We start from the raw sequence: 27,731 nt of genomic DNA, 5'->3' as shown, positions 1-27,731 counted from the left end.
ACAATCAAGCTTGGTAAGCACTTTTTTTTTAACATGTAATCATAAAGTTAAGTTTGTGTTACTTAAATGAGCTATGAACACAAACAATTCTGAAAGAGCAAAAGCCAAGACTGAGCACAGGTAAACTGCTGGAATCAGGAGACAGGGATCCAGCACGATCACTATGCGGAGTAACATTCATTTAGCTGTCTATGTTCTGGTATATCTGTTTAAAGTGAACATTCTGAGAGTTAAAATTTATTCTTTCAAAAAGGAATATAATTCTTTAAAAAAGCAGAATTTTATTCCTTTAAAGCATCACTGCTAAAATAAGTACTATGCAAGTGTATTGTTAGAAACTAGTTTTACTTACTTTACCAATAAAGACGTATTTTAACAACTTGAAAGCAAATAACTAATGTATTTGCTACCAGGCTTTTAAAAATTGCTAACTGAAGATAAAATTTGAAATTTCTAATGTACTAAAAATCAAAACAAAAACCCAAGTGTAATAAAAACACATCAAGAACCAAACTACAATTTCTGAGCTGCACGGTTTATTTTGCTGCTTGAACCTAAGTGACAGTCTGCCACTGTCATTACGGGGTTTCATCTAAACCTTGACTACACTGCAGGTACGGAAATATACGGACACATTTTTGGAGAATTGACATTTTGCAAAATGCAGCAAACATTTTAATTTATACACGAGAAAAGGAAGTGTTCAAAAGGGTATGCATTTCAAGTTATTGCAGGTTATTTGTGAGAGAATTTCTGTAGGTAAAACATGTTTAAATTTAACCAACAGTAGCGTGTCAGTGTATTTAAAATCATGACAAAAATCTTCTCTCTGGTCATGTTGCCCATGACAAATTACTATGATGTTGTATGTTTAGGGCAAGATGTCAATACAGCATAAATCCCATGGCATTTTGGTTTTCTTCTGGAGATTAAAGCTGTTTTTCTTGGGATAAATGCAGCAGCAAAACACAAACCAGTTGATCAAAAAAAGCACTTCTGCCAGAACTCCAATAATTTTCAGGACACATCAACCGACAGTAGTTTTGCCATTCCCAGTTCTTTTAAGAATTACATCTCTGCATTGTTGCCTTAAGTTTGTCTGTAAAAGCTTGTTCTCTGTTAGGCCAGTTTGCTGACTACAGCCTGGTTGAGAGAATTTAGCTGGTTGGTCCATTTATCTAGTGCAGTATATCGGGCACCACCCCGCTTCTGGTGATCCAGCTCAAGGAGTTGGTTGACTTGATCAATTCGGCCATGAATAGTGCTGGAAATAAATAAAAGAAGACATGTATATCTACACACTATTTTCACTAAGCACAACTTCTAGACTAATTATTTCATAAATATTTACAATATCAATAAATGCAAAAGAAAAAACTGGTGCCTACATTAAAGGGGTTCAGGATTAATTATAACACTCACTACCTTATTCAAAGTCTAGACACAAACCATATTTTAGCTACCTGTCTTCAATTTCACTGAAAAAACCAACAGGCATAGACTTATCCAATTTAATCAAGAGCAAATAATTTTTAAATTAAAAAATTTATAAGTGATTTAAAAGTAATTATTGCAAATTTAACAACTGCTTTTAAAAGGATAATTTCATAACTATTCTATACCATGCTTGATACATAAAAAGATACTCATTAAATAATTCTCTTGCTGCATATAGGTCATATACTGAATGAGAAGTCCTTCTGAAAAACCACTTAGAACTTTTCCAGAGATCATGTGCTTAATGTCTTCATTAATTTACTAAAAAATCATCACACATACATATATATCTCTTTTAACAGAAAGTTATAGCCAGAAGATGCTTTTTTTGAAAAATAAAAAATTCACCTGCCACCTTTGCCATCATTCAAATTTTATGGTCCTAAATATTTTGTGATAAAAAATAGCCGAGTACTTACTTATCCAATATGCACTGAACCAGCAAGCTCTCCACATCCGCTACATCTATGTTTAGCTCCTAAGACAAAATATTCATTATAATTCCACTAATTAACTTTTTTTTAAAAGTCAGGATTTTACATAAACAATTACTTGATTCTTGTATGTGCCCTGACTGGAGATCAAAGCCGCCTGCAACCTCAACATGTCAGGATGGTGTTCTAACGAACTGAGCTACTTGACCAGGGCCTAAAATTGAAATTGAAACTTTTAAAGTACAGTCTTACCACAATTTTATTATGGTTAGGGTTAACCCTTCATCAATTATAAATCTTAACCGCTACTCTCTTTTCTGTAATCTTTTGTGAGGCTGAGAGAATCTTTAAGAAGAAATTTAATGATCCTTATTTTTCTTTTCTGTTAAATTATAGCAAGAAAAGAGAAAAAAATTCACAATAAACATAAAGCATTTTACCTACAGCCTTCGTGTTTCATGATGACACTCTTAACCAACTGAGCTAGCTGCCCAGGGCCAAGTTATGTGGTATTTAAAGAATGTAATGTTACAAAATGTTACCAAGTTAGAATTACTCTTTTAAATAGAAGACAGGTATACAACATTTATAAACTGTAAATATTAAAATCTGCGAATATAAGTACCTTAGAAATAAAAGGAATATGTATTCTTGTGTAAGGCTTAATTAATTTTATGAGCACTTGTGTTCTGATGTTTCGTAGAAGCTCTGAAAGACAAAAATTAAGATAATACATTTGTATTTAACAGTTTGTATATCTTTATGGATCATCATGTACTTCTAAATCATATTAACTATATCATTTATCTTCTCAAAATACATCCTTCTGTCTGGCAAGGACAAGTATTTGGATCTGAAAATATCTGGGTCCTAGAGATGACCAGTACAATTAGAGGATTTGCCCATCATTTTTTGTTACCACCTCCCTCATGCCGCTCATGTGTAACACTGCCTGGAACATCCTCCTGCCTTCTCAGTAATACTCCTTCCCATTCCCCTACAGTCAACATTTATCAGGAAGCTCTGATTTACACCAGCTAAGTCCCTTACTTTATGCTCTCTTACTAAACTTAGACTATTATATTTTATACAATGATTTTACAATTTTCCCCATTTCTTTATGTACAAGTGTCTTTTTCAAAAAAACTAGATTGGAATTCATGAATAAATAAGACTTCTACATTTTTCTATATCTACACAATACAGTCTCACCCTAGGTTCATATGAACTTTAAAAATGCCTGCTGAATGAAAGAGAAAAAAAGGTAGAGAACAAAAACATTACTTTCAAAGTATTCTTCAGATTGTCCTGATGCATCTGGAATTTTAAACTATTAAATGAGTTGTTCTAAATGATCATTAAAAAACCCTCAAATAGCTCCATAACAGGTGGGAACACTGGAGGTATAAAAGAGGCCCCAGGCCCTGGCCGGTTGGCTCAGTGGTAGAGCGTCGGCCTGGCGTGCAGAAGTCCCGGGTTCGATTCCCGGCCAGGGCACACAGGAGAAGCGCCCATCTGCTTCTCCACCCCTCCCCCTCTCCTTCCTCTCTGTCTCTCTCTTCCCCTCCCGCAGCGAGGCTCCACTGGAGCAAAGATGGCCCGGGCGCTGGAGATGGCTCCTTGGCCTCTGCCCCAGGCGCTAGAGTGGCTCTGGTCACCACATAGCGACGCCCCGAAGGGGCAGAGCATTGCCCCCTTGTGGGCAGAGCGTTGCCCCCTGGTGGGCAGAGCATTGCCCTCTGGTGGGTGTGCCGGGTGGATCCCGGTCGGGCGCATGCGGGAGTCTGTCTGACTGTCTATCCCCCGTTTCCAGCTTCAGAAAAATACAAAAAAAAAAAAAAAAAAAAGAGGCCCAGAACAAAGATTTCTGTTTTTGTGAATCCAACAGAACTTATTACACCTACTGTTACAGTATTAGCATATCTTTCTAAGTAACTGCATCTCAGCATTATTGACAAGTTATTTTCAAAACTTTTTAAAAAAAACCATTTTTTATTTATTGACTTTTAGAGAGAAAGGATAGGAGAGAGACAGAGAGAGAAACATCAACTTGCTCCACTCATTCATACTATCATTGGTTGATTCTTGTACGTGCCCTGACTGGGGATCAAACCTGCAATCTTGGCACGTTGGGACAATGCTCCTACCAAATGAGCCACCCAGCCTTTTGTTACTTGTCAAAAACAAATTCTAAAAATCAACTTTGAACCTAAGCATCTGTATAATATATGCAACAATATCTAAATTAGTATAAAAAGGAAAAAAGGACATCTGAAATGGACATCATATAAGAACTTGATTCTGTTAATAACATGAAACTGGCTAATGATTTCTTTTAAAACAACTTTATGATTTTAGGGAGTAACCTATTCCATGACAACATTTATAAACATTTCCACAGCCTACAATAAACAGAAGAAAACACTTAAATCTATCCAGCTCCATTAGGCAGCACTGTTAGTGACAAAAAAAAGTAACAGAACTCAGGTGGCCAAAAGAACATACCTTCAATGTGTTCCCTTATGAAAGGGTCATCCATGATGTTGCTGTGGTTTGTTTTCAGAATCTTTTCAAATTCAGTGATATCGTTATTCTGATAGGCACTAACAGAGAAAGAAAAGTATATATTTTGTCAAAGATGAAGAGTCATGTATTGAATTAGATAACTCAAAGAGCCTGTTTCTCAATTTTTATATGCAAAAACCTAAATTATTATTTCTATCACGGGAATCAGATAAACACACGCACATCCTTCTGCAAATAAAATAAATTTCCTTTTTAATGCTTTTGGTTTTATGAAAGAAATATTGAATATATCTTTTGGGATTATATACTTATATATAGCTAATTTAAATCTCAAAGTCTTGGTATAGGTAGGAATTGACAATAGTTCAATGACTGTTTAATTCTTGAAATGCTTGATGTTCTTAAATTGTGCATTTAATCCCTCAGAAACCAAGTTTCATGCATACTACTGTACAAGGGAGTTTGGCCTTTACATTCAAAAACAACAGCATACCCTCTCCGAAGCTTATTCAGAAATGAGCTTCCTAATTTTTTTCTTCTAGAGAGCTACCAGCAACTGTCAAAACATTTCAAAAGGAACATTTGATTCCCAATTCTTTAGCTGAAAATTCCGCTGAGCTACAGAGCAGAAAATTCAATGAGTGGTGGATCGTTAGTGCCAAATGGGACACACACACAAAATAGTGATGGAGACTGCTGCAGAAGGCCAAAGGCTGATTTACGGTCACACTTCTCTGAGCCAGTATCTAGTCTGAAATAATTCCATAAGGCACTATGACAATTGCTAAAGGTGCTGAGAAGGAAGAAGCCAACCTTCTGGAAATGGCACCACTGTCTGCTTTATATGTAAGACATATCATCAGCCATTCTGCACGCCCTCTGCTGTGCTTCCATCTGTTGGGTCGCAATGTAACTTCATGTTAGGGGCAGGTGATTCAAGTGCTTCAACAGGAATTATTTTCCTCTAGTCTGCTGGCAACTGACTAGGAAGATAAAATTAGGAAGCATTACTTTCTTACCTACTCCAAATACTTTACTGTAATATATTATAGGAGGATATATTCAAGCTGTGAAAACACTTGCACACATGTATATTTTAACCAAAAGACATTTTTCCATTATTTAAGTGACTTAAAAAAAATCTTATATAAAATGTGATACATGATAGGCCACTTGTTTGGGTCAAAATTTACCATTAAAATAAGCTTCCAAGTTCCAATATAGTCTTCACTGAAGTAAATTGTAAGATATAATAATTATTTAAATATAACTATTGCTTTGTAAATGTCTGATAAACCAGACCTTTAATCTATTTCAATGTACTTAACCAATTTAATTTAGATAAAATGTTAAGATCTAGTGCAAAACTTTCCCTCAATAATGCTTTAAGAATTTTAAAAGTTTAAACTGTTGCTTTAGCAATTGAACTTTATAAACAATTTTTAAAAAATATTACAAAGTTTATTGATCTCTAACTAAATCACTTCTTAGTTATTATGGCCAAATGTTGACAGAATAAACTGTGTGAAATAAAGATGGTAAATGCAGCTGTAAATTTAAAAAACGAAGGACTTGAAGAAACCTTGTTACGTTTCTCATACTTTCCTACAAATAAAACCCACAAAAGCCTGGGCTCCGTTTAGTCCTGGCACAGAAGAAAATTATTCTTGCTGATTTCTCTGGCAAAACCAGGCCTTTTGTCTAGGCTTTTCGCTTGGTTTTATCCTCTAGAATTTTGTTTACTATTAATTATGGCAGGTTTTTCAGTTGTTAAACATCATTAGTCACCTCTCTCTCCACAGAAGCTATCAATAAATCCCTGGGTATCTTACCAGAGTGACTTCTATGCTCCTCACCTCAGAAAATTATCTGTGGTAAATGCTTTAAAAATGATTTTTTAAATCTTGTTAACTGAGGAAATAATTGTCTTACTGAAAATTCTCGACTTGTGGACCAATTCATAATTTCACTTTGGATTAAGGCAGCTAGAAACAGTGAACATTATGAAATTGTTTTAAAACATCTATAATCAGTTTTCTGCTGAAAACTAGCAAAAATACAGGTGAGAAAAGCAGCAAATACTTTATAAAATCTTGTGCCTAACAAAAACAGAATAAATTACTTCAGAAGATAAATATTTCACAAACTGGTACATTTCAAACCAAAATATAAAAGAGTAATTGTTGAGTTAACTGAATTCTGAAAAGTTCTCTTCTCTCTCTCTCCCCTTGTTCACTGCTTTACAGAAATTTACCTTAACTGAAATATAAAATCTTACCTTACTAAATTCGTCATTGCGAGAATTTCTGGATCATTTTTGTACGGTTTGGCCTAAACATAGTAAAAAAAGAATTAACTATATATGTATGTACAAAATTTATTTCCACAAAAGACAACTGATAGAAATCAACATACATACCTCCTGTGAGTCAAATGGATTTATTCCCGATTTCATTAGCATATTTGCTAAGACCAAATATTTTAAGCAAGTAGTTCGTCTTGGACTTCCTGATTCATCATAGTTCTTGAAGGCTTCAAAAAAATCAGTGTGTGCCTTTTCAAATTCACCTTCTCTCAAGTGCATTTTACCACCACATTCTGTAAAGAATAAAACAGAAGAAGACCTTTTCAGTTCCATCATAACAAGACTGACCACTTAATAAAAATCAAATGAAAACCGTTGCAATGGCTTCCAGTCTTTTAATTCTGCAACATGAACAGTAGTAGCCCCAGCTCTTCATTAAACACCAGCCAAACAAGCATTTGCAAGTCTTTTTTTCTCAACTGAGGTAGAAAGTAATTTTATATACATCATTATAATTCTAGAATAAAAGTTATGCTAAATTTTCTATTAATATCTTTGCTGATATAAATATTACAAGACAAAAAGTCATCCTAACTTCTTTCTAAGACCGTATCATTTCATTGACTTTACTACTTTGTCAATTATGTTCACTAAAACAGAAACAGCCTTCAGAGTCATCCAGTAATATGCAATGACACCTTGATACCTTCCATGACACTACCCTCCCCCCCAAACAAAACTTGCCTCTTATGACTCCCATGATCAGTGGATGAGGGATGGCAGACTTGATGTGAAGTGACTGTTCATAGAGTGCTTTAAGTTTTTTGTTATTTTTCTGTGCTGTGTACATTTGAATTTCTAAAGCATATATTTCTAATAACTGTGTACCCTTCTTCAGGTCATCTTCTCCATCATCAGTCTAGGAAAGCAAATAGTAAACTTTAGTCAAGATAGAATTCTGAGCCTGACCAGGCAATAGTGCAGTGGACAGACCGTCAGACTGGGATGCAGAGGACCCAGGTTCAAAATCCCAAGGTCGCAGGCTTGAGCGTGGGCTCACCAGCTTGAACATGGGGTTGCTGGCTTGAGTGTGGGATCATAGACATGACCCATGGTTGCAGGCTTGAGCCCAAAGCTGATGGCTTGAAACCCAAGGTTGCTGACTTGAGCAAGGGGTCACTCACTCTGCTGCAGCCCCCCTATCAAGGCACATATGGGAAAGCAGTCAATGAACAACTAAGGAGCCGCAACAAAGAATTGATGCTTCTCATCTTTCTTCCTTCCTGCCTGTCTGTCCCTATTTGTCCCTCTTTCTGTCTGTCTCTGTCAAAAAAATAAAAAAAGATAGAATTCAGAGTCAGCCTTGTAATTTTTATTTTAGTCCAATAACCTTACATTTATAAATTTCTAATTCTGTGTGAAAATGTACTACAAATTTAATTAGGGCCTAGAGTCCTAAGAACACTACCTTAAATGGCCAAAAAGGAAGCCACATATCTCTGTACTCTCTAGTCACTCAATAAGAAAAAAGTGGCCAGAGGTATATATATTATGTATAAAATGTTATGTTTGTCTTTAGCTAGAAGGTTATTTATGGTCTTCCCCAAATCTTCACAACTACTTTAGATATACTGATTTAATCAGAAAACACCCTCTGAGTACCTTACTTGTGCCAGGCATTGGGTCTACCTCAGGGAAATAAGTTAAATGAGCCAATGTTCCTGGCCTAATAGAGTTCACAATCTAGTACATTAATTTGTCAAGGGATAAATTACATGCTATATGATTATTCCAGTTTAAACACAAACCAAGTACCTAGAAGGGTGGAAGAGAAAGGGACTAACTCTCCTGGGGGATGTCTAAAAAATAACAAGAGTGGTGACATTTAATTTCAACTCTGAAAGATAACCAACAGCCACAAAATGCAGGTCATGAAAAACGGCATATAGTCAATAGTGAAATAATCATAAAGATCAAACACCCATGTTACACAAAGCCAAAATTTATTATTTACTTGGTCTTCCAACTTAAAGCTTTATTCACTAAGGAATCACAAGAGTAAAAAAATATGATCTGCAAGACAATCTGTACATTCAGATTATCATGCATCTCTGCTATATTATGTTATTTACAATCCAGACAATGATTTTCCTTAAGTGCTAAAATAAACCAAACAAAAGTTTCTTATTTCTTCTGTATATACTGAAACACCCTCCTCCATTCAGATATGGCTCTTCTATTGTTTCCCTTTCATGTGGAGCTGAACTCAGTTGTTTATGCATCAGACTAAGCTTTCCTAAGAATGTAGAGATAAAAAAATAATTCATAAGTGACTGATCCACTTTATAAAGCAGAACTACTGTACTATGAAATACTGTATAAATATTTTTGTTTTTTATAAACTAAAAAACAAATAAATAAAAGTATCTGCAGGTGATTAATTTTGAACACTTTCGGCCTGGTCGGTTGGCTCAGTGGTAGAATACTGGCCTAGCATATGGATGTCCCAGATTTGATTCCTGGTCAGGGCACAAAGGAGAAGCAACCCACCTGCTTCTCCACTCCTTCCTCTCCCCTCTCTATATCTCTCTCCCAAAGCCAAGGCTCCACTGGTTCAAGCTCTCAAGCTCCCAAGCTCCCGTGGAGCCTCAGCTTAGGTGCTAAAAATAGCTCGATGCAAGCATGGCCCCAGATGGGCAGAGAACCTGCAGCAGATGGGGTAGGGTGGGATGTGGTGGGGTGGGGGTGTGTTAGCCAGATGGATCCTGGATCAGGGTGCATGAGGGAGTCTCTCTCCCCTCCTCTCACTTGGAAAAGAAGAAAAAAATTTAGAGTACTTTCCTGCCTGGCTTGTGGTGGCACAGTGGATACAGCATAGACCTTGAATGCTGAGGTCTCTAGTTCGAAACCTGGGCTTGCCTGGTCAAGGCACATATGAGAAGCAACTACGAGTTGATACTTCCTGCTCCTCCCCCCACCTTTTTCTTTCTCTACCCTCTCTCTAAAATCAATATATAAAATCTTAAAAAAAAAAAAAATAGAATACTTTTCTGATCACTTCCCCCTTGTATTTGCAGAAATAACATACATATAATTGAAATAATAGTACACAGCTTTGAAAGAGCTTAAACTTTACAACAGTATTTCTACATAAAATTTAAACTAATATCAAATAACTTATTGATCAAGACAAAAAATATAAAGTTATAGCCCGTGGCTAAAAAGTTATACAGATATACTGTTCAGACTATGTGGATATTCAAATTTTAATTAATGAAATATAAAACTCAGCACCTCTGTAACACTAGACACATTTCAAACACCTAATGACATGTAGCTATTGCTACATATTGGAAAGCACAGACAGAGTATTTCTAGCATCACATGAACTACTGGACAGTACTGCTACAGAGAATTCATACATTAGAAACTAGAATATAAAATATCTTTATCATAAATGTCTATAATATACTTTCTGATTTTCACAGGGTGTATAACTAAATATGAAAGCCTTATTCTTAGTAAGTATTAAAGACTGACCTGTTCATTTATTAATACCTGTGTTTCATCCCACAAACATAAGGGCTGAAATTAGGAATAAAGCTGGAAGAAATGTAATACTCAGAAAAAATAAGATTTTTGGTAACTTATTTTCCAAATTTTATTTTTGAGATGATGCTAGTACAAAAACAGCCATAACCAATGTTTCGAATACAAACACTTCTTATGCTATTTTACTATGAAGAAATGTTAATAATAAAAATTAAGGAAGTGTTACCTGGCAGGACTGATGTAACTGGCGTAAAATTTTTTGAAGCTTTCCATATTCCTCTCGTTCTAAATACAATTTTCCAAGCTGGAAAGAGACATTAAAATCAAAGATTTCAACAGGAGAAGGTGTGCATCTTTAGAAGACTTTACTAAGGATACCCGCCCACTCTTCAAAAAAAAGAATAAATATAATCATTACCTTTGTGTTTGTCTTAAACCACAGCCTATCATTCTTAGCATCTTTTAAAGCTTCCAGTGTTGTTTCATAGAATTCCTGCAGTAAATCCATCTGACATAAAAAATCAGAATTCTATAATTGTAAACAGCAAATTTGTACCTGTTAATAAAGTTAATTTGAGCAAACTAAAAGTGCATCTTTGAACTTAATACATATAAGATAAACTACCATCTGTATCTTACCAAATGTCTGTGGAAGTCCACATAATACTGACCAAAATTACAAAAGATAAGTAACAAGATATGTTTTTGAGTTAAAAAAACAAAACACAGAAAATATCTAATGCTCTTATAGTTTGTCCTTTCCAATCTAATAACTTACTTTATATTAACAAAAGTACATGATCCATAATTAGAACTAGTCGTACTGTTATTAATGTTATCTTATTCACTCAACTCCTATTTGGTATGTCACATGTGGCAAACACTATCTCGACTTAATAGAATCAGAAAGTAACAGGGCCACGGGCACAGAAAACTCAGATGCTTTCGGAAAAGGTTCTTTATTCATGACTGCTGATGGCTTCCTGAATAAATCAGGTGTGGCCCACTTAATATCTATTCTTACTTTCAAAAGACAAATAGCTTACATATAATAGCATTAAGCAACACACAATCTTGACATTTTATAATTACTTAACCTGCACCCCAACACCTGGCTTAATATTTATTAATAGTGTACCAAAACTGTTTTGATACTTGTCTATAAAACTCAGAAAACATTTTTCCACCTACGATAAGCCCCTTGATATATAAAAACCTCTAGAATTGTGCCATTAAGTACAAATGTTCTAACAAAGCATATATACCTCTATTTCCATTACATATATTTTAGATAAAGAGTAAAAATAGTAAACTGCCTCAAGAAATAAAATTGACATCTACTAGAAAATGGAATGAAAGAGGTTGATTCCATGATATTTTTTATTATGAGTATAAAAAGTATCAAATGTTCTAAGAAATACTAAATAATATAGAGTACTTCTTATGCTCAAATACCAGTCAGTGTAAGAAAGCTGAAATTTAGGACTATTTTGCTTAACAAAATATGAACAAACAATCCAATTAAAAATTATCTTAGCAATAAAATAAAATCATCATTGCTTTTCTTAATAACCAAAATCTAGAATAACAAAGAGCCATCACTCCCAATGTTCACTGTACTTTATCATCTGCCTTTCTTCACCCATCATCCACCAATCCTTTATAAAAGCATTTTTTAAACAAACGCCTAATGAGTAATGCCAAGCACTAACTGTATAAATACAGGTTCTCCCTCAAGGATCTTTATCTAATCAAATCTACATAAATCACCTATGAGTCAGGGCTAAGTATTTAAATAGCTCAGGACGGCTAGCTGAAGTGGTGGTGGAGTTCAAAAAGAACTGTGAGAGCAACTGTAAACTGGAATCTACATAAGCCAGTAAAAACTGTGCAGATTACGCCAGTACCTGATGATATTATTTAAAGTGATTAAGCTAGAGTTAATATCTTTTAATATCACATAACTGGTACTATAATCAAGAAAAGAGTATACATTATTTTAAGAACACAAGAATAACTAGCATAAATGCTTAAATAGAACTTCTAGGCCTTAAAAAACAAAGTCCTTAATATAAATAATAAACACATTGATAAGTACCAAGAGGAAAACCAGAATCTAACCTGTTTAGAAGTGGAGATATAATCAAGAATAGAATTAATGGATTTTTCAGAATAATTTCTTGTTACTGCACTTCGAATATAGGTCAATAGTTGTTTATATCTGTTCATCATTTCTGGAAAGTTTGTCTGTAAAGAAAGAAAAATGAATTACTAGATACACATTTATGCACTAAAATATATATATATATATATATATATACCTGACTACAATTTTAGTACATATTACAGCATACTTGAAAAATAATAGTTTTATAATAGAGAAACTATGACAGACACTCTAACATTTTAACTTAACTTTGAAATTATATTATTCAGACACATAAACCAAATTTATGAAGTTAGCCTATGAATAGTATAACTTTTAGATTTTCCAAATTTCAGATATTGTTCCTCCCTGCAACAAATATATTTATTTAAGTCATAAAAACTAAAATATTCATCAACAAAAAAAATAAATAAATGCAACTTTTTAAATGCCTTGGGTACCCAGCTATGTAGTTATCAGCTATATCCTCTTAAGATTTGTCCCTTCATCAGGAAGCTCCCTCACGACAGTTACATGTTTCTGTTCTCCCTATTATTGGCTGACTCTGTTAAAATCTGAAGTAAAAGAATCTTCTCAAGCCCAGGTATTCATTACAATATCAAGAAAAGTCCACCCATTTAAGGCTCTACTCAAAAGAAGATATAGCTAATGCTGTTATTCCTTGAAGCACTATTTGCAATATGATAGTTATTTCAGGAAACATGGAAGATCGGAGGAAATAAAGGACAGGGAGTAAAATTTCCAGCACAAATATTTTGGTGGAGGGTCTATCACCCCTGAAATTATATCATGTAAGCCAATTTACATGTAACCTTATAACCTGCATTTACAGTCCCCACAATCTCCAATTGCTCTCTCAATCTCCCTTTACTGGGTCTCTACTTTTCACCAGGGAGAAGGGGAACTGGCAGATAGGCTTTTTTCTTAACTAATAAACATGTTTATGAAGGTGAAGAATAAACTAGTGATACTGTAATTTTCCTGCAGGACTATGTCCTGCTCTGGGATACAGTATGAGGGACAAAAAAAGAAAACATAAGAAAAGTCCCTAACATCATCTAAGCAAGAACTGAATTACAAAAATGAAAACGACAGTAGGGGTGGGTAGAAAAGTGAATAAAACATAGAAATAGCTTTAGAATTATATATCAAACTACTTTTGTTTTCAAGTATGCCAATAGCATGAGTGGGTAAATAATAGATAACATCCTATCAGTAAGCTATTAAAACCAAGTTACAGAATTTATCTTGTGACAAAAGGAAAACTAAAAATACCACTATTTCAATTTTGAGATATCCTGATACTGAAATAGGATTTTAACAAAAAGTTTACTTTGAATTCATTTTCTTATGCTGTAGTAACTTTGAATGAAATTCAATGTTCAGAAATTATGACTATCAGTAAAAGTTAAGGAAAGATTAGGTAAACTGGTTTTGTTTGCAGTGGTGACCACAGAGCAATTGATACCAAACTCCTCCAGTTTTTTACCATCCAAAATTCCTACACAGCAGCATAGGTCCTACTCTGAACCAACTAGAAAATGAGGGGCAGGAATGGAAGTTACAACTACTCTTGTAAACCATAACATATGCAGAGGTGCTGCTAGAGCAAATAAAATGCAGAGAAGAAAGCTAGGCAAAAATAACATAGAATACAAATAACCTTTTCTTATCTTGGCTCAAGGCAAAATGGTAAAATCAAGCCCTGTAGGTAGCATGTGATCAAATGGGTTCAAAAACTAAACAACTCTTAGTATGTTAAGATAGTATTTTTCTTTAATTACAGTAACATATTTCTACAGTACTCCTTGGTATTATTTTAAATCATAGCATCTTAAGAATTAAACATTGGACCCCTAATGTCACTATAATTTTAATTAAAATCTCTGATGCTTCTTTCACTGACATTTAAATTATTACATTAAATATAGTAAGTATTTTCACAAACAGTAAGTGGAAAGAAAGCATAAGGGTTTTGAGCAACGCATATTATGAGAGTATCCGAGCAGTAGAACTAGAAAGTGTAAATAAAACACAGATATTTTTCTTTACCTATACTTAAATGCAATATATAATATATTAAACATTTAACATGGAGTTTTGACTAGTCCTGATATTTTGGGGGGAAGATATGAATTAAAATCTTTTGTGGAATTTCTGTAGATGTCATGGAGGTGAGTGAGGATGCTAGAGATGAGAAGCATCAACTCTTTGTTGCAGCACCTTAAGTTGTTCACTGATTGCTTTCTCATATGTGCCCTGACTGGGGGGTACAGCAGAGCAAGTGACCCCTTGCTCACGCAAGCGACCTTGGGGATCATGTCTATGATCCCATGCTCAAGCCAGGTGAGCCCGCACTCAAGCCGGATGAATCCACGCTCAAGTCGGTGACCTTGGGGTTTCGAACCTTGGCCCTCATGTCCAAGTTTGATGCTCTATTCACTGTGCCACCTCCTGGTCAGGCAGAAGTTCTATTTCTTTTTTTTTTAAAGGGAGAGAGAGAGAGAGAGAGAGAGAGAGAGGAACAGACAGGAACGAAGAGAGATGAGAAGCATCAATCATCAGTTTCTTGTTGCAACACCCTAGTTGTTCATTGATTGCTTTCTCATATGTGCCTTGACCATGGGCCTTCAGCAGACTGAGTGACCCCTTGCTCGATCCAGCGACCTTGGGTCCAAGCTAGTGAGCTTTTTTTTTGCTCAAGCCAGATGAGCCTGCGCTCAAGCTGGCAACCTCGGGGTCTCGAACCTGGGGCCTCTGCATCCCAGTTCGACACTCTATCCACTGCGCCACCGCCTGGTCAGGCAGAAGTTCTATTTTGAAGAGATAATCAAGTCACTTGGACTGGCATGTGGTGGTGCAGTGGATAAAGGGTCAACCTAGAATGCTGAGGTTGATGGTTCAAAACCCCGGGCTTTGCCCAGTCAAGGCACATATGACAAGCAATCAAGGAATAACTAAAGTGAAGCAACTACAGGTTGCCACTTCTCATTTCCCCCTTCTCTCCTCTCTCTATAAAAGCAATAAATAAAATCTTAAAAAAAAAAGTCACTTAGATTTACCAATAACTTATTTGTGGGGTAAGAGATACAGAGAGGAGTCAAGTATGATGCTTAGGTTCTGGCCCTCATAGTAGAAAAAGGACTCTTTGTAATAAAAGTAGAATGTTAAAACTCCAAAACAAACACTAATAGTTTGTGGAAAAATTATTCTATTAATAATGCAGCCAAATACTGTCCAGATACCCGAAGGATTTGTTTTCTTTAAAAACTGTTAAAAAACAAAACAAAAACTCTGTATACTATGCAGAATTTTCTTTCACTTAGTATTACTATAGTCAGAAATGAAAAGTAGCCTGAATATGAAAACATATTGAACACTTAAAATATTTTAGAGAAGTACATATAATAGTATTTTGTTGCATGAGGTTTTTACTTACAGAATTTATTTTTAAAATTATTAGTTTAATTCCCTTCAAAAAAAATCTTACCAACTTGAAGTTAATCTTAATCATTTGTTTCAGTGCTTTAAATCCCCATTCTCCCTTTTCACCTTCAAGTTCCAAAACCTAAAAAAGGAAGCAATTCTTAGTCTGACTTAATAGGGTTGTTTTCTAATGACACACTATGTCTAAATGTTGGATTTATTTTACATGATATGCATGAAAAATATTCTCCCAAAGAATCCCATTTCTCAGTATCATTTTTTAAAGGCTTAAAAAAGAAACAAGTCTTAAAATGCTTACTTAAGTATAAGTGAGTTTATTGTGAAGTTGCTTCATCAAAAGATTAAGAACTACTTTTTCCTCTGAATAATCTGTTGGTTAAGAATAATCCAAAGTGTACCAGTAGTCAAGAAATCACACTTTTGAACAGTGAAACCACACCTGTGTAATCTGTCCCCAAAAGAAGAACAAGATTGCATGACTATCATGTTGGTTCCCCTACCAGAATCATCCCAACTTTTCAGGACAGCGGCCCCAGTTCTAAAGCTTGATTGGGGAAAAACAAACAGGATGGCCCTTTAGAAATATATACTTGTACTAAATAATGCACACTTATTTTTCAGGACTATCACTAAGCAGTCAACACACTTTTCTGAGATAAGATCACCTGGAGCTTATTTGATCTAAGACATCAATAAAACATAAAATCTGAGACATAGAATCAACCAGAAAAAATATGAACCTTCTGGAAACTGCTTAATGCTGCTTTTGGGTCATCTTCCTTTAAAGCTTTGGAATTATAGTACTGATTTTCCAAATCCACATTTGGCTCGGAGTTACTATCTTCAGAGTATTCCTGTGTGTTGGAAAAAAAAATGTTAAAATGAAAAAAAGAAACCCACACATTGCATTGTGAAAAGTAAATATTGTTAAGACATAAAATCATATATGTATAAAGAAAACAACCTTGAACACATAGGTGAAATGCCATAGATATTTAACCATTATTTTAAAAACTAAGGGAAAAGCCAAAGTCAAGTGAATAGTATAATAAAATCATTTTTCTTTCATTTCAAAAACTACAATTTCCATGGACTCAACACTAAGGCAAAGCAGAAAGAAATAATATTGGGTAATGACCTCCAGTTCTGTAAAATGACCTTTTGTTAGTCATAGGTCTGGATAAAAAATCTACATGAGTGCTAGTTATTCATCTTTAGTTTCATAATCTATTTTTCTCTACTCCCCGAGTTCGAATTTCATCATTCTAACATCCTAACCACCTGGATAGTCTATTGCTAATATGTTAATAAAAACGTTTGCCTTATGTGCACTCAATATTACAAACAGCTGTTCAGTTTTATTAATGTATTTTAACTAGCTTCATAACAAAACAAGTACAACAAAATGAATTATGTGATTTTTATCACATAAATTCAGTTTCTAATACTTAAAGCAGAATAAAATTGGAGTAAACCATCTATTTTGTGGAACATTATAAACAAAAGTTTAAAAACAGTCCCCAGATACTCAATTTGATGAGGATTATAAAATACACATGGATTAGTATAATAATTATTATTTTAGAAAGATATAGATTATTTTCTCCAGCTACAAGTCGTCATAAAGGGCAAGTTTATGCCAAATTAAGTAAAGCACCTAGCTAAACACAAAAAGACAAGAATAGTATTGTAGAGTTATTTCTAAATCCAAATACAGTTAATAATTTTTTAGAGCTATTTATGAAAAATTCTATGTTTCATAAAGGCACAAGAATGAAAAGCAGTATATACTTAGTGCAGCATTAGAAATCTGAAAAATACATACACATGATTTTTTCCTGTGACCAGTAGATGGAGGGGCATGTTTGATGTTAGTATAAAACCAGGTTTATCTGATCACAGTGACTTTGTAATAGGCGCCCTCTGGAGGATAATAACTTTTTTGCATAAAGATATGAAGCACTGGCACTCAGTCTCAGGTTTAAGAACAGCAATTTAGTTATGTTTAACATATGGAATTCTTCTCAAACACTTAAGAATGAGATCAAATTTTGGGTAGCGTATAAATTTCATAATCAGTCATTCGCTTCTTAACCCTGTAATCTAGGTCTGACTACGATAAAACTGATCAAACTAAAAAGCAATTAATAAAGAATGAAACGCCAATTTGTATATCAAGTGATGGTTTCTGAGCTAAGATTTGAAAGATAAATGGAAGTTTGCCTGCTAGACAAAACAGGAAAGGAAAAAAATAACAACAGATACACAAAACAGCACAGTGGGAGGTAACTAAAAAACTAAAAGCAGTCATAGTCTATGAACATAGAAAGTCCTTATTGATTCTACCTTCATCATAACCTATCTACTCCCCCTTTCCTTGCCACCTCTCACCTACCAAGCCACTTTCATCTTTTCAGACTATAATAGCCTTTCCATTCTCCTTGTTAACCTTTACATTTCAATCCTGCCATGATAAGCAGCCAGAATAATCCTCACAAAGTGTAAATTATCTCATTCCTCTTCTAAAAAAATGGGTTTCCATTACTTTTAAAATCAAATTTATAAAGCACTGAAATCTGACTCCTGAGTATACATCCAATTGTATCTCCTATCAAATTCTCCTTCATGCACTTTGCTGCAACTACTCTGGCCTTACCTCACAAGTGGCCACCTCTTTCCTATCTTTACATGCCATTCTCTTCTCTTTCCACCTCTCTTCATCTGGTTAACTACTGCATGTCATTACAGTTTAAATGTCACCTCCTCAAGGAAGACCTGGAGTAAAGAATCATGGCTATAAAACCTACTCCACAGCTCCAGAAATAATTTCTTTTCTAGTTAACTGTTCAATAATATATAGTAATAGCTACCTCAACCAGAAGATGACTTTTCTGCAATCCAAATCTTCAGAGACCACCCTTGAACCTGGAAGTAAAATTTTTTTGATTTACATCTATTCCAAAATCTAAGAACCTGGACTCTCACTCAAAGCCCATTTATTTTTGCTGTCTTATTCTATAACAGATTAGAAAAAACAACTAGACCAGGTTATGAGAAGAGGGGAGTAGATGCTGAGAAGTACACATGTAGAGCTGCCAGTGAAGGATAAACTAAAAATATTTTAGAAAGTAAAAAAGTTAACTCCAATTACCTGGTGGTTAGTGAAATGATTATAACATTGTTGAAGACCAGAACCTTTGCATTTCCTACCATGTCTAACAGAGTGTCTGTCATTCAGTCACTGAATGCTCTCTCTTATAGTACAAGACTGGCTACTAATACTTCTTGGACCTGACTGGTTCCAGACTAATATTTCTAAACATTAGATGTTATAACTCCCCAAGTCACAATGATTGAGATAAGACTTAATCCAACTTGTTGTGAATATATTCTTTAATTTTTCAGATTATATAGATTAAGAAGTGAAATGTATAATACTTTTTGCTAAGTGCAATTCAACTCAAATGTTACTGCTTCATTGTATGAATATATAAGAATTGGCACAACTGATAAGCTACCACTGACTGGCTCCTTCTAATTAGGCAGTGTTTTATTTTGATGTGCAACCCCATGTTCATATGGTTTCAACCTGCTTCCATGACATCATTAACCTGTCATTTGTGGCTTGGTGAACCACACCATCAATACCAACTGTACTATATCAAACTACTTTTCAGTTATTAAACTACCCTAATTTTTAAACTGATGACATTTTGAAGTCCTTGATTCTGTTCAGACTGCTATTATTTAAACTCTGATAATGATCTTTAGTACATACCAGCAATTAAGTACTGCTCAAACAAATGTAAATTAAGTCTTTCCCCTCAAGCCTCTCAGAGAGAGACAGATATGCAAACAAAACAGCAATGTAACAATAAAAGCAGTAATAGAGACAGGTACTAGGTATGTCAGCTCATAAAAAGAGTAATCAACTATACGCTTGAGTGAGCTAGAGAAAGGGAAAGTTACCTGAACCTGCTCTAAAAGTATGAATAGGAGTTGCTAGGGATGACGATGGGTATTTAAAATATAGCAATTAATATGTGCAAAGGCGCGGAAGCTTGAAATGGCATTGCATATTTGGAAGAACCATGAATAGTTTGGGCCATGTAAAGCCAGCAGGCACGGCCAGGGCCACTATCAAAGCAGCCCGGCCCATGCAGGTTCGCATTGGATTCGGACAGTCGGCAAAGAAACAGCGGAGCCAAAAACTGATGGGCCATAGCCTTTAATCCTACCTTGCACCCGGCGGGCAAGTAAAAATACACACTGGGCTCCAAAACCCAGTCACACTCAGTGCTCACAAAGCCACTGACTTATCCGAGTTTCCTAGAATCAAAGGTTTCTAGCTCACCAGCCTTCTTCTCCTCAGTTCCCCATCTCCTCCCTTATCCCAGATACAAACTCTACACAAACTGGCATCTCACTCAGCACTCCGCCATCTTGGCTGCTTCTCCTGGCCTCCTCCACGTGGCCTCCTTTAGCTGCTGGCTCTACTCTCTCTGCTCTCTCATGCTAATCTCAGGAACCAAGGGCCAAGTCCCGTTCTGCCCCCATTTTATAGTGTAGCTTCACAACCTTTAATCCAATATACAAAATAGGGTAGTCTCTAATACAAAGTCACTTCTCTGAGGCATGATTGGATTGTACCGCCCTACAGCAAAAGGGGTGGGAAAGGCTTAATCCCAAAACCAAGCCCCAGGTTACAACAATCTCCAACACACATTAATATCACCTGGGCGACTGCCTCCTCGTGTTATCTTTAACAAAGTGAGCATAATACATTTTATCTGCCCAACAGGCCATGTCTAATGAGTTGATGAGAGATAAACTGTTGTAGGACAGAGGAATGGGGCCACAGAAGTCTCGCAAGGAATTTAGATCAAATGGAGGGCTATTAAAAGATTTTACAGGAAAATAATCAGATTTGTGTTTTAGGAAGAGACCTTTGGTAGCAATGAAGTAGCTGCTGGATTCTCTTAATAACAGTCTGACCAAGCGATGATGGAGGCCTGACTCCAAATGGTAGAATAGGGACAAAAGGAAAGGGATAGAATATAGAACATGTCAAGGGATGTTGAAAATGTAAAACAAAAAGGTCCCAGCAAATGGTCACAAGATAAAGCAAAATAAAGTTATCACTAATGACTACAGTGTCACTAGTCAGAATAGGGAACATAGGAAAAGTATTATAAATATTGAATAACAGAATTCCCTTATGTCAAATAGGATAAAACCACAATTGTAAAAGTTTAAATATAGTAGTATGTTTTTTAGAAGAGAAACTGAAAATTTAATGATTATATTAAAAATGCTTTAAAAAAACAAAGATGAATTTAAGCAACTTAAAAGAAACAAGCACTGGCCCTGGCCGGTTGGCTCAGTGGTAGAGCGTTGGCCTGGCGTGCGAAGTCTCGGGTTCGATTCCCGGCCAGGGCACACAAGAGAAGCGCCCATCTGCTTCTCCACCCATCCTGCTCTCCTTCCTCTCTGTCTCTCTCTTCGCCTCCCGCAGCTGAGGCTCCATTGGAGCAAAGATGGCCCAGGCACTGGGGATGGCTCTGTGGCCTCTGCCTCAGGCACTAGACTGGCTCTGGTCGCAACAGAGCGACGCCCCATATGGGCAGAACATCACCTCCTGGTGGGCGTGCCGGGTGGATCCCGGTCGGGCGCATGCGGGAGTCTGTCTGACTGCCTCCCCGTTTCCAGCTTCAGAAAAATACAAAAAAAAAAAAAAAAGAAAAGAAAAAAAATAAACAAGCACTGAACATTGTTAAAGGTATTTTTTAAAAAACCCACTAATTCCAACCTACTAATATAACTCATGTCCTGACAGCTCCCCAAAGCAATCTGTGATCCATTCACACCATTCAAATCTGTATTTTCTTTCTCAAATATACCACACAATTTAAAAACTCTGTTTTGGCATCAACTGTTCTCTCTGCTAGGAATTTTAAACCACCGCCCATCCTAACAAACTTCCCAATTTTCTCCTATGATGCCCCTCTGCCCTAACACTCCCAGGAAACATATTCATCAGGGCTTAGTTTGTGATTCTTTCCCCAACTCTTCTTGGCAAAATAAATATTCTCAGTCAAGCCTCCACATGACATGCATCTCTCTAACACGGAGCCCCTGTGTGTTGTTCTTTCCACTCTCCTGCTCCACCACAAAATTCTCAAAAGCTGAAACTTTTCCTTCCCATATTGGTATCCCCAGAGCCTCATATACTACCAAATGCCCAGTAAGTGTTTGCTTAATTGAAATAAAAAGTGAATGTTCCAAAATAACATGACACAAAATAGCCACTGGATATTGGAATGTAGTTACTGCTGAATAGAGTCGGTTCCCGAGTTTATCTACTTAGTAAGAAATGTGCTCTAGGAAAACAAGATTCACCATTTACAATGCTTCCCGAGCCTTGACCATGGCTAGACAGCTTCACTAGATGAGGGGCACACAGGTAACGGGCAATGTCCCATTATCCTTAAGGACTAGATACAGCCATTCATAAAGTTATCCAAGCTTTAAAAAATTTCCCTCAAGTTAACTGGTCTTAATTTGTTATCAATGGTGTAAATTAGAGCATTTTGTTTTTTGTCCTAAACTTTCAGTCTTCAAATTAAATTTCTAAAAGACATAAGACATTTGGACCTAGACTCCAGTTTGACTCTCCCACTAATTTGTTGTGTAAATTTAGGTAAGTCACTCACACTCAATGCTTTAGTTCCTCTCTGGTACAATGTGGGGGTGAAACCTGCTAGCAAATTTCTAATTCCTGCAGAGGTTGAGGTGTTCATTTTGAAATATAATACACAATTATAAATTCACTGTTAGGTATTCATAGTTTACAGATTTAAGTTAGGAGTGAAACGCCTTAAATTTATCTTATTTTTAGCATTTAAGAACTGTCTCCCATTACTTATCTTTTTAGCTATCCTTGTTTAAATGCCTCTAATTTCGTTATACAGGGTACACTTATAAATTAATGCAACAGGTTGTTTAAAAAATGCACCAAAACTTATATTTCAAAATAATACTTTTCTATAAAGTATTAACTTGAAGAGGTAGTAAAATTATTCCAATTATACTGACATGGATAATCGACACTTCTGAAATTCTCAAGAAAACTAACTTCATTAGTCATCTGTTTCCAACTTAAAACAGAATCATTCATTTTGATGGCTCAACTTACCAAAACTGATTCCAAATATTATTTCAACACCTGTAAAAATGACAAGCCCTGGCTATAGCTGGTTATTTTTTTTAAATGCTACACATTGTTTATAACAGCAAACAAAAACGGGCCAAATTTTTATCAAGAGGGGAACTAAATGGTTAAAGTATGGCACAACCATACAACCAATGCAGCTGTAAGAAGTGAGCTCTTTGGATACCTATACGAAATAATTTCTAAGCTAATTAAAAAAGTGAAGTATAGAACAATATATGTAATATGCTATAACCCAGTTAAAAAAAAAAAGGAGATAAAAATGTGTTACCTACATGGAGAGATGGGAACTGGGCAAATGAGGAACAAAATGGAAAGGAAAGTTTACTTTTATATTTTATGTTTTTGAATCACGTGCATGTGTTACCCATTAAAAAAGACACACCTAGATTTCTCAGGTTTTGAAGACAATTTCTAAGAGGAACTCTAAAAAAATCTGAGTAATGACAAAATCACTGTTTGGCCTCTGAAGATCAAAGTAAATTTTTGCTCATCATTTGTACCCCTGTCCCTTCTGTTCCCAGCAATAAAATATAGGTCCACTGTGAAAGGGTGGTAAGAAAGAAATTTTATTTTCTTGACAGTTTTCAGATTTTCCAGACATTGTTTCTGTATTTTTCTCCACTCAACAAAATACATTTTATTTCCACCCAGTAACATGGTAATACAAATTACATATTTATAGTGGAGATGTATTATTCACAGCACAGCATTAACTAACCCTTCCTCTACCAGATGAGGGTTTTCAATTAATTATAGTGCTCTTCCCATAGAGGAGGCAAGCAATCCATCTTCCTCCCTATAGTGAGAGTGGTTCACAGGAGACCAGCGAGACCTAAGCTGTCCTTCCTGGGATTTCCCCGTTAAATCCAGCAGAGAAGACCCTCTTACCTTTGGGGTTGTGATACTAGCAAAATGCATAATGTGAAGGCACCTAAACCAACACAGTGAAGAAAGCAGCCCAGGAGGAGAGACACAGTTAAAAGATGCAGTAACATCATCTGAGTCTGTGAATCCAGCCCTACTTACACTTCCTGGTGAGCCAATACATGTTCTTTTAAGTTTAAACTAGTCTGACATGTATTCCTGTCCTTCATTCAAGACTCTTAACCAATACAATTTATAACAAGTTTTTTCATATTACTGAATATTCTTTAGAAGCAGGTTTGAATGCTGACATAGCATTTCATATGCATATACCATAATTTATCTATCATTACCTTATTAATATTAGTATTCTCCTTATTGATAATTTGGGGCTCTTTCTAATTATTTACAATTAAACACATTTTTTTAGAAGCCTCAACTATACAATCAAATTTCATATACATGAAGACCACATGCAGAATTCCAAATGTATGTGCAGCATAGAGAACAATGCTTCAGACTTGTGAAAGGTCTACTGTTTGAAAATCTATTCTTACAAATCCCCAAGTAGCAAGTTATAGGGACAACAATCCCAGAGAAAATAACCTATAACCTCCTATCTCCTTATATGCACAATGAAAATGAGCAAACATTGGATTAAAAGACATTTACCAGTACCATCTCCTAAGGCTCCAGTCCCTGCCCTAAATGTCTATTCTTAGAAAGTACCTGCTTCTGCCTATAAAAAAAAAATTTAAGAAATCTTAGAAGAGGTAAAAAATAATGAATTTCTTTTACATCTGTTTCTTCTTTTTTAACCAAGTTTGTTCTCTTTTCTTTCAGATTTTGGGCACAAGTCATTATTTACTTTCTTGGATTAAAACTGTATAGTTTTAGAAACAGATTTTTACTTTTTTCAATGGTAGCTTAACTATCCATTCCCGCTACATTGGGCAAGAACAAAAAGTACCTTAGGGTATTATTAAAATTTATCAAGAGACAACCTATAAAAGATATGCAGAATATATCTGTGGTTGGAAACCCTCATGACTAACATTTCAACTAAAATGAAGTGACTGAAATTTTTTATTTTTATTTTTTTTTTATTTTTCTGAAGCTGGAAACAGGGAGAGACAGTCAGACTCCCGCATGCGCCCGACCGGGATCCACCCGGCACGCCCACCAGGGGCTATGCTCCGCCCACCAGGGGGCGATGCTCTGCCCCTCCGGGGCGTCGCTCTGCCCCAACCAGAACCACTCTAGCGCCTGGGGCAGAGGCCAAGGAGCCATCCCCAGCGCCCAGCCATCTTTGCTCCAATGGAGCCTTGGCTGCGGGAGGGGAAGAGAGAGACAGAGAGGAAGGGGGGGGGGGGTGGAGAAGCAAATGGGAGCTTCTCCTATGTGCCCTGGCCAGGAATCGAACCCAGGTCCCCCGCACGCCAGGCCGACGCTCTACCACTGAGCCAACCGGCCAGTGCCTGAAAAATTTTCAACAAACATTTTTAAATAAAAAATAAGGTTCCCTAAAACAGCAAGTCAATTCTGTAGACTCTTTAAATCCAAAGAAACAAAAAGACCCAAGCAAATACTAAAGAACAAACAAAAACAAAAAGCTTCTCTTTTAGTAACATGTAAGCATGAAATGGCAACCAACCCCTTACTCTTTTATTTTTTAATGTAAAATGGTTTAAGGAAATCAACTAAGGCAGTAAAAAATAAATTTTATGCCACCAAAAAGAGTTTAACTAGTAGTAAACAAAGCATAAAGGCGTTCACTACTTGAAATCCAACGGGAAATTCAAAATGGTATCTGTGCAAGAAAGATAAGGGGAGAGGGACAACTATTTAACAGAAAGCTGGGGTAATTTTTCCATTTAATTATGTAGTCGTGTAAGACCTTACTCTTTTTGGTTAAGAGATTTTCAAAAAAAGACAACTTTGTTATACCTGTAACGTAGGCCCCTAAAAGGCTGCAGAAACCTAGCCGAGTTAAAACAATATATGTTTAACCAAAATTCTTGCAAAAATTGAGTACTTCATGGGACAATAAAATTTTCATCGCCCTTCCTCCACTATATGCTGAATGATGACCTTCAAGTTAATCATAGTGCTAATAAGTCAGGTATGTATTGAAAACTATTGCTTAGGAAAGACATAAGCAGAAACATTTAAACACACAAACTAAAAATACAAACATTAAAAAAAAACACTTCCATAGTTACAAAAAATTCCTGTAATACAAACATGTTAAAAAATAAAAATGCCTAAGATATCACAAATAACTTAATAAACTTAAGGCACTGCTACAACTGGTTTGGTTTGCACAAAGTAAATATGTAAGAGATAAATCATAACTACTAGCAAAATCTTACATCTAACTTTAAAAATGATCAAAACCTCTACTATGACTTTCAGGTCATAGTAAGCATCTCCCTCTTCCTTTTCCAAATGTGCCTTCTTTAAAATGGAAAGATAACTGAAAATGACTTTACAAAGAAGTTTTACACTAACTCTAAAACGATTATTAATATTTTGAGGATCTCTGGCACTTAAAATATAAGAGCCAGATCTCCCTAAGTATTCATAATTTTACAATTATGGAGCATCACTACAATATATACGAATCATACACAAAAACGCCCGCCCCCAAAAACCCAAAAATAAAGTTGATGTTGATTCTTGGTCTATACTTTTCTTCCTAGTTCGCACACAGACCGTATTTTTAAATAGCAACCTGAAATGTTAGTGAACTAAAAAACCAAACACCTGTAAATGTGCTTATAAATTAAACCTTGAATACTTTAAAATCACCATTCAGCTGCATAAATTCGTTTATTTCTTCACTGTTGATATTTTTAACTTTGAATACTGGGAAATTTCTAAGTCAAGAAAAACGGCACTTATGTCAATCCCCTTGTTACCCCTTCCCCCCACCACCAAAACAAACAATAAGCAAAACCTCCTCTCCAGCTTTTCTCTTTAAACCGAGTAGTGCAACTACTTTTTTCTAGCTATCTTTGCTCTGCATTCTCCACGGCATCTACCTTAAACCAAAACGAACCCCGGACAGGACTGATTAGGCTATGTTTCCAGGAGACCCAGAAACGCCGCTTCCCGGTCACGCCTGGGAGTAGTAAGACCCCCCAGTTTTCAGACCCTTCTCCCAGCATTTCGCACCCGCTCAGTTCGAGCGTGAAGACGGGGGCCCGCAGTGCTGGGCTCGAAAGGGCAGAGCCGGGGCCTAGACCACCACACGGTTCCCGAGGCGGCTCGCGCGGGGGGGAGGAGGTAGCGGCACTGAGGACCGGACGCCGGAGGCCAGGGGAGTCCAAATAAACGGAGACGGCGCTCGGACCTCCTTCGCTGCCTCTTTTACCCTACCCTCCCCCATGCCGGAGAAGCAGGGCCCCGGCCGGTGCAGGAATGGGGAGGAGGTAAACCCGTCCTGTCACTGCACCGGGAGAAGTTGGAAAGAGCACATGTTCTACCGGGAGAGGCCGCGGCCGCCCCTGCCCTGGCCTCGAGAGCCAGACGCCACCTCCAGCCCCAGAAGTCCGTCCCTTGCGCCTCACCAGGTCGTAGTCCTCCTCATCATCGCACATGAAATCATCTTCCATGTCAGACATCTTGGCCGGGAAGGGGGGAGGGGGAGGAGAAATTGGAGACAACCTTCTCCCACAATCCTTCGCGGCTCAGAGGCGTCAC

The 27,731-nt window shown here is 36.2% G+C and overlaps 1 protein-coding gene across 3 annotated transcripts; it reads right to left on the bottom strand.

Annotated features, from left to right (window-relative positions):
* Positions 1 to 514: 514 nt before the first annotated feature.
* On the bottom strand, positions 515 to 27,731 carry COPS2 (COP9 signalosome subunit 2). Of its 3 annotated transcripts, XM_066341475.1 has the most exons (14): positions 27,599 to 27,662; positions 18,799 to 18,853; positions 16,669 to 16,782; positions 15,972 to 16,049; positions 12,436 to 12,561; positions 10,733 to 10,843; positions 10,541 to 10,618; positions 7,507 to 7,681; positions 6,877 to 7,055; positions 6,736 to 6,788; positions 4,437 to 4,534; positions 2,557 to 2,639; positions 1,917 to 1,975; positions 515 to 1,264 (listed from the first exon to the last, which is right to left on the bottom strand). In XM_066341475.1, exons 4-14 carry the CDS (start codon positions 15,993 to 15,995, stop codon positions 1,120 to 1,122), a joined length of 1,131 nt encoding a protein of 376 aa, XP_066197572.1. In that variant the 5' UTR covers positions 15,996 to 16,049; positions 16,669 to 16,782; positions 18,799 to 18,853; positions 27,599 to 27,662; the 3' UTR covers positions 515 to 1,119. The 3 variants fall into 3 exon arrangements, with proteins under 3 accessions (XP_066197572.1, XP_066197570.1, XP_066197571.1); XM_066341473.1 differs by lacking the exon at positions 18,799 to 18,853 and having other exon boundaries at positions 27,599 to 27,731; XM_066341474.1 differs by lacking the exon at positions 18,799 to 18,853 and having other exon boundaries at positions 10,733 to 10,822; positions 27,599 to 27,731.

Source organism: Saccopteryx leptura, chromosome 6 (assembly GCF_036850995.1).
Source record: "Saccopteryx leptura isolate mSacLep1 chromosome 6, mSacLep1_pri_phased_curated, whole genome shotgun sequence".
In the NCBI taxonomy this organism is placed as follows: domain Eukaryota; kingdom Metazoa; phylum Chordata; class Mammalia; order Chiroptera; family Emballonuridae; genus Saccopteryx; species Saccopteryx leptura.
The sequence above is the reverse complement of the archived record's forward strand: the minus strand, read 5'-3'. Positions and strand labels throughout refer to the sequence as shown.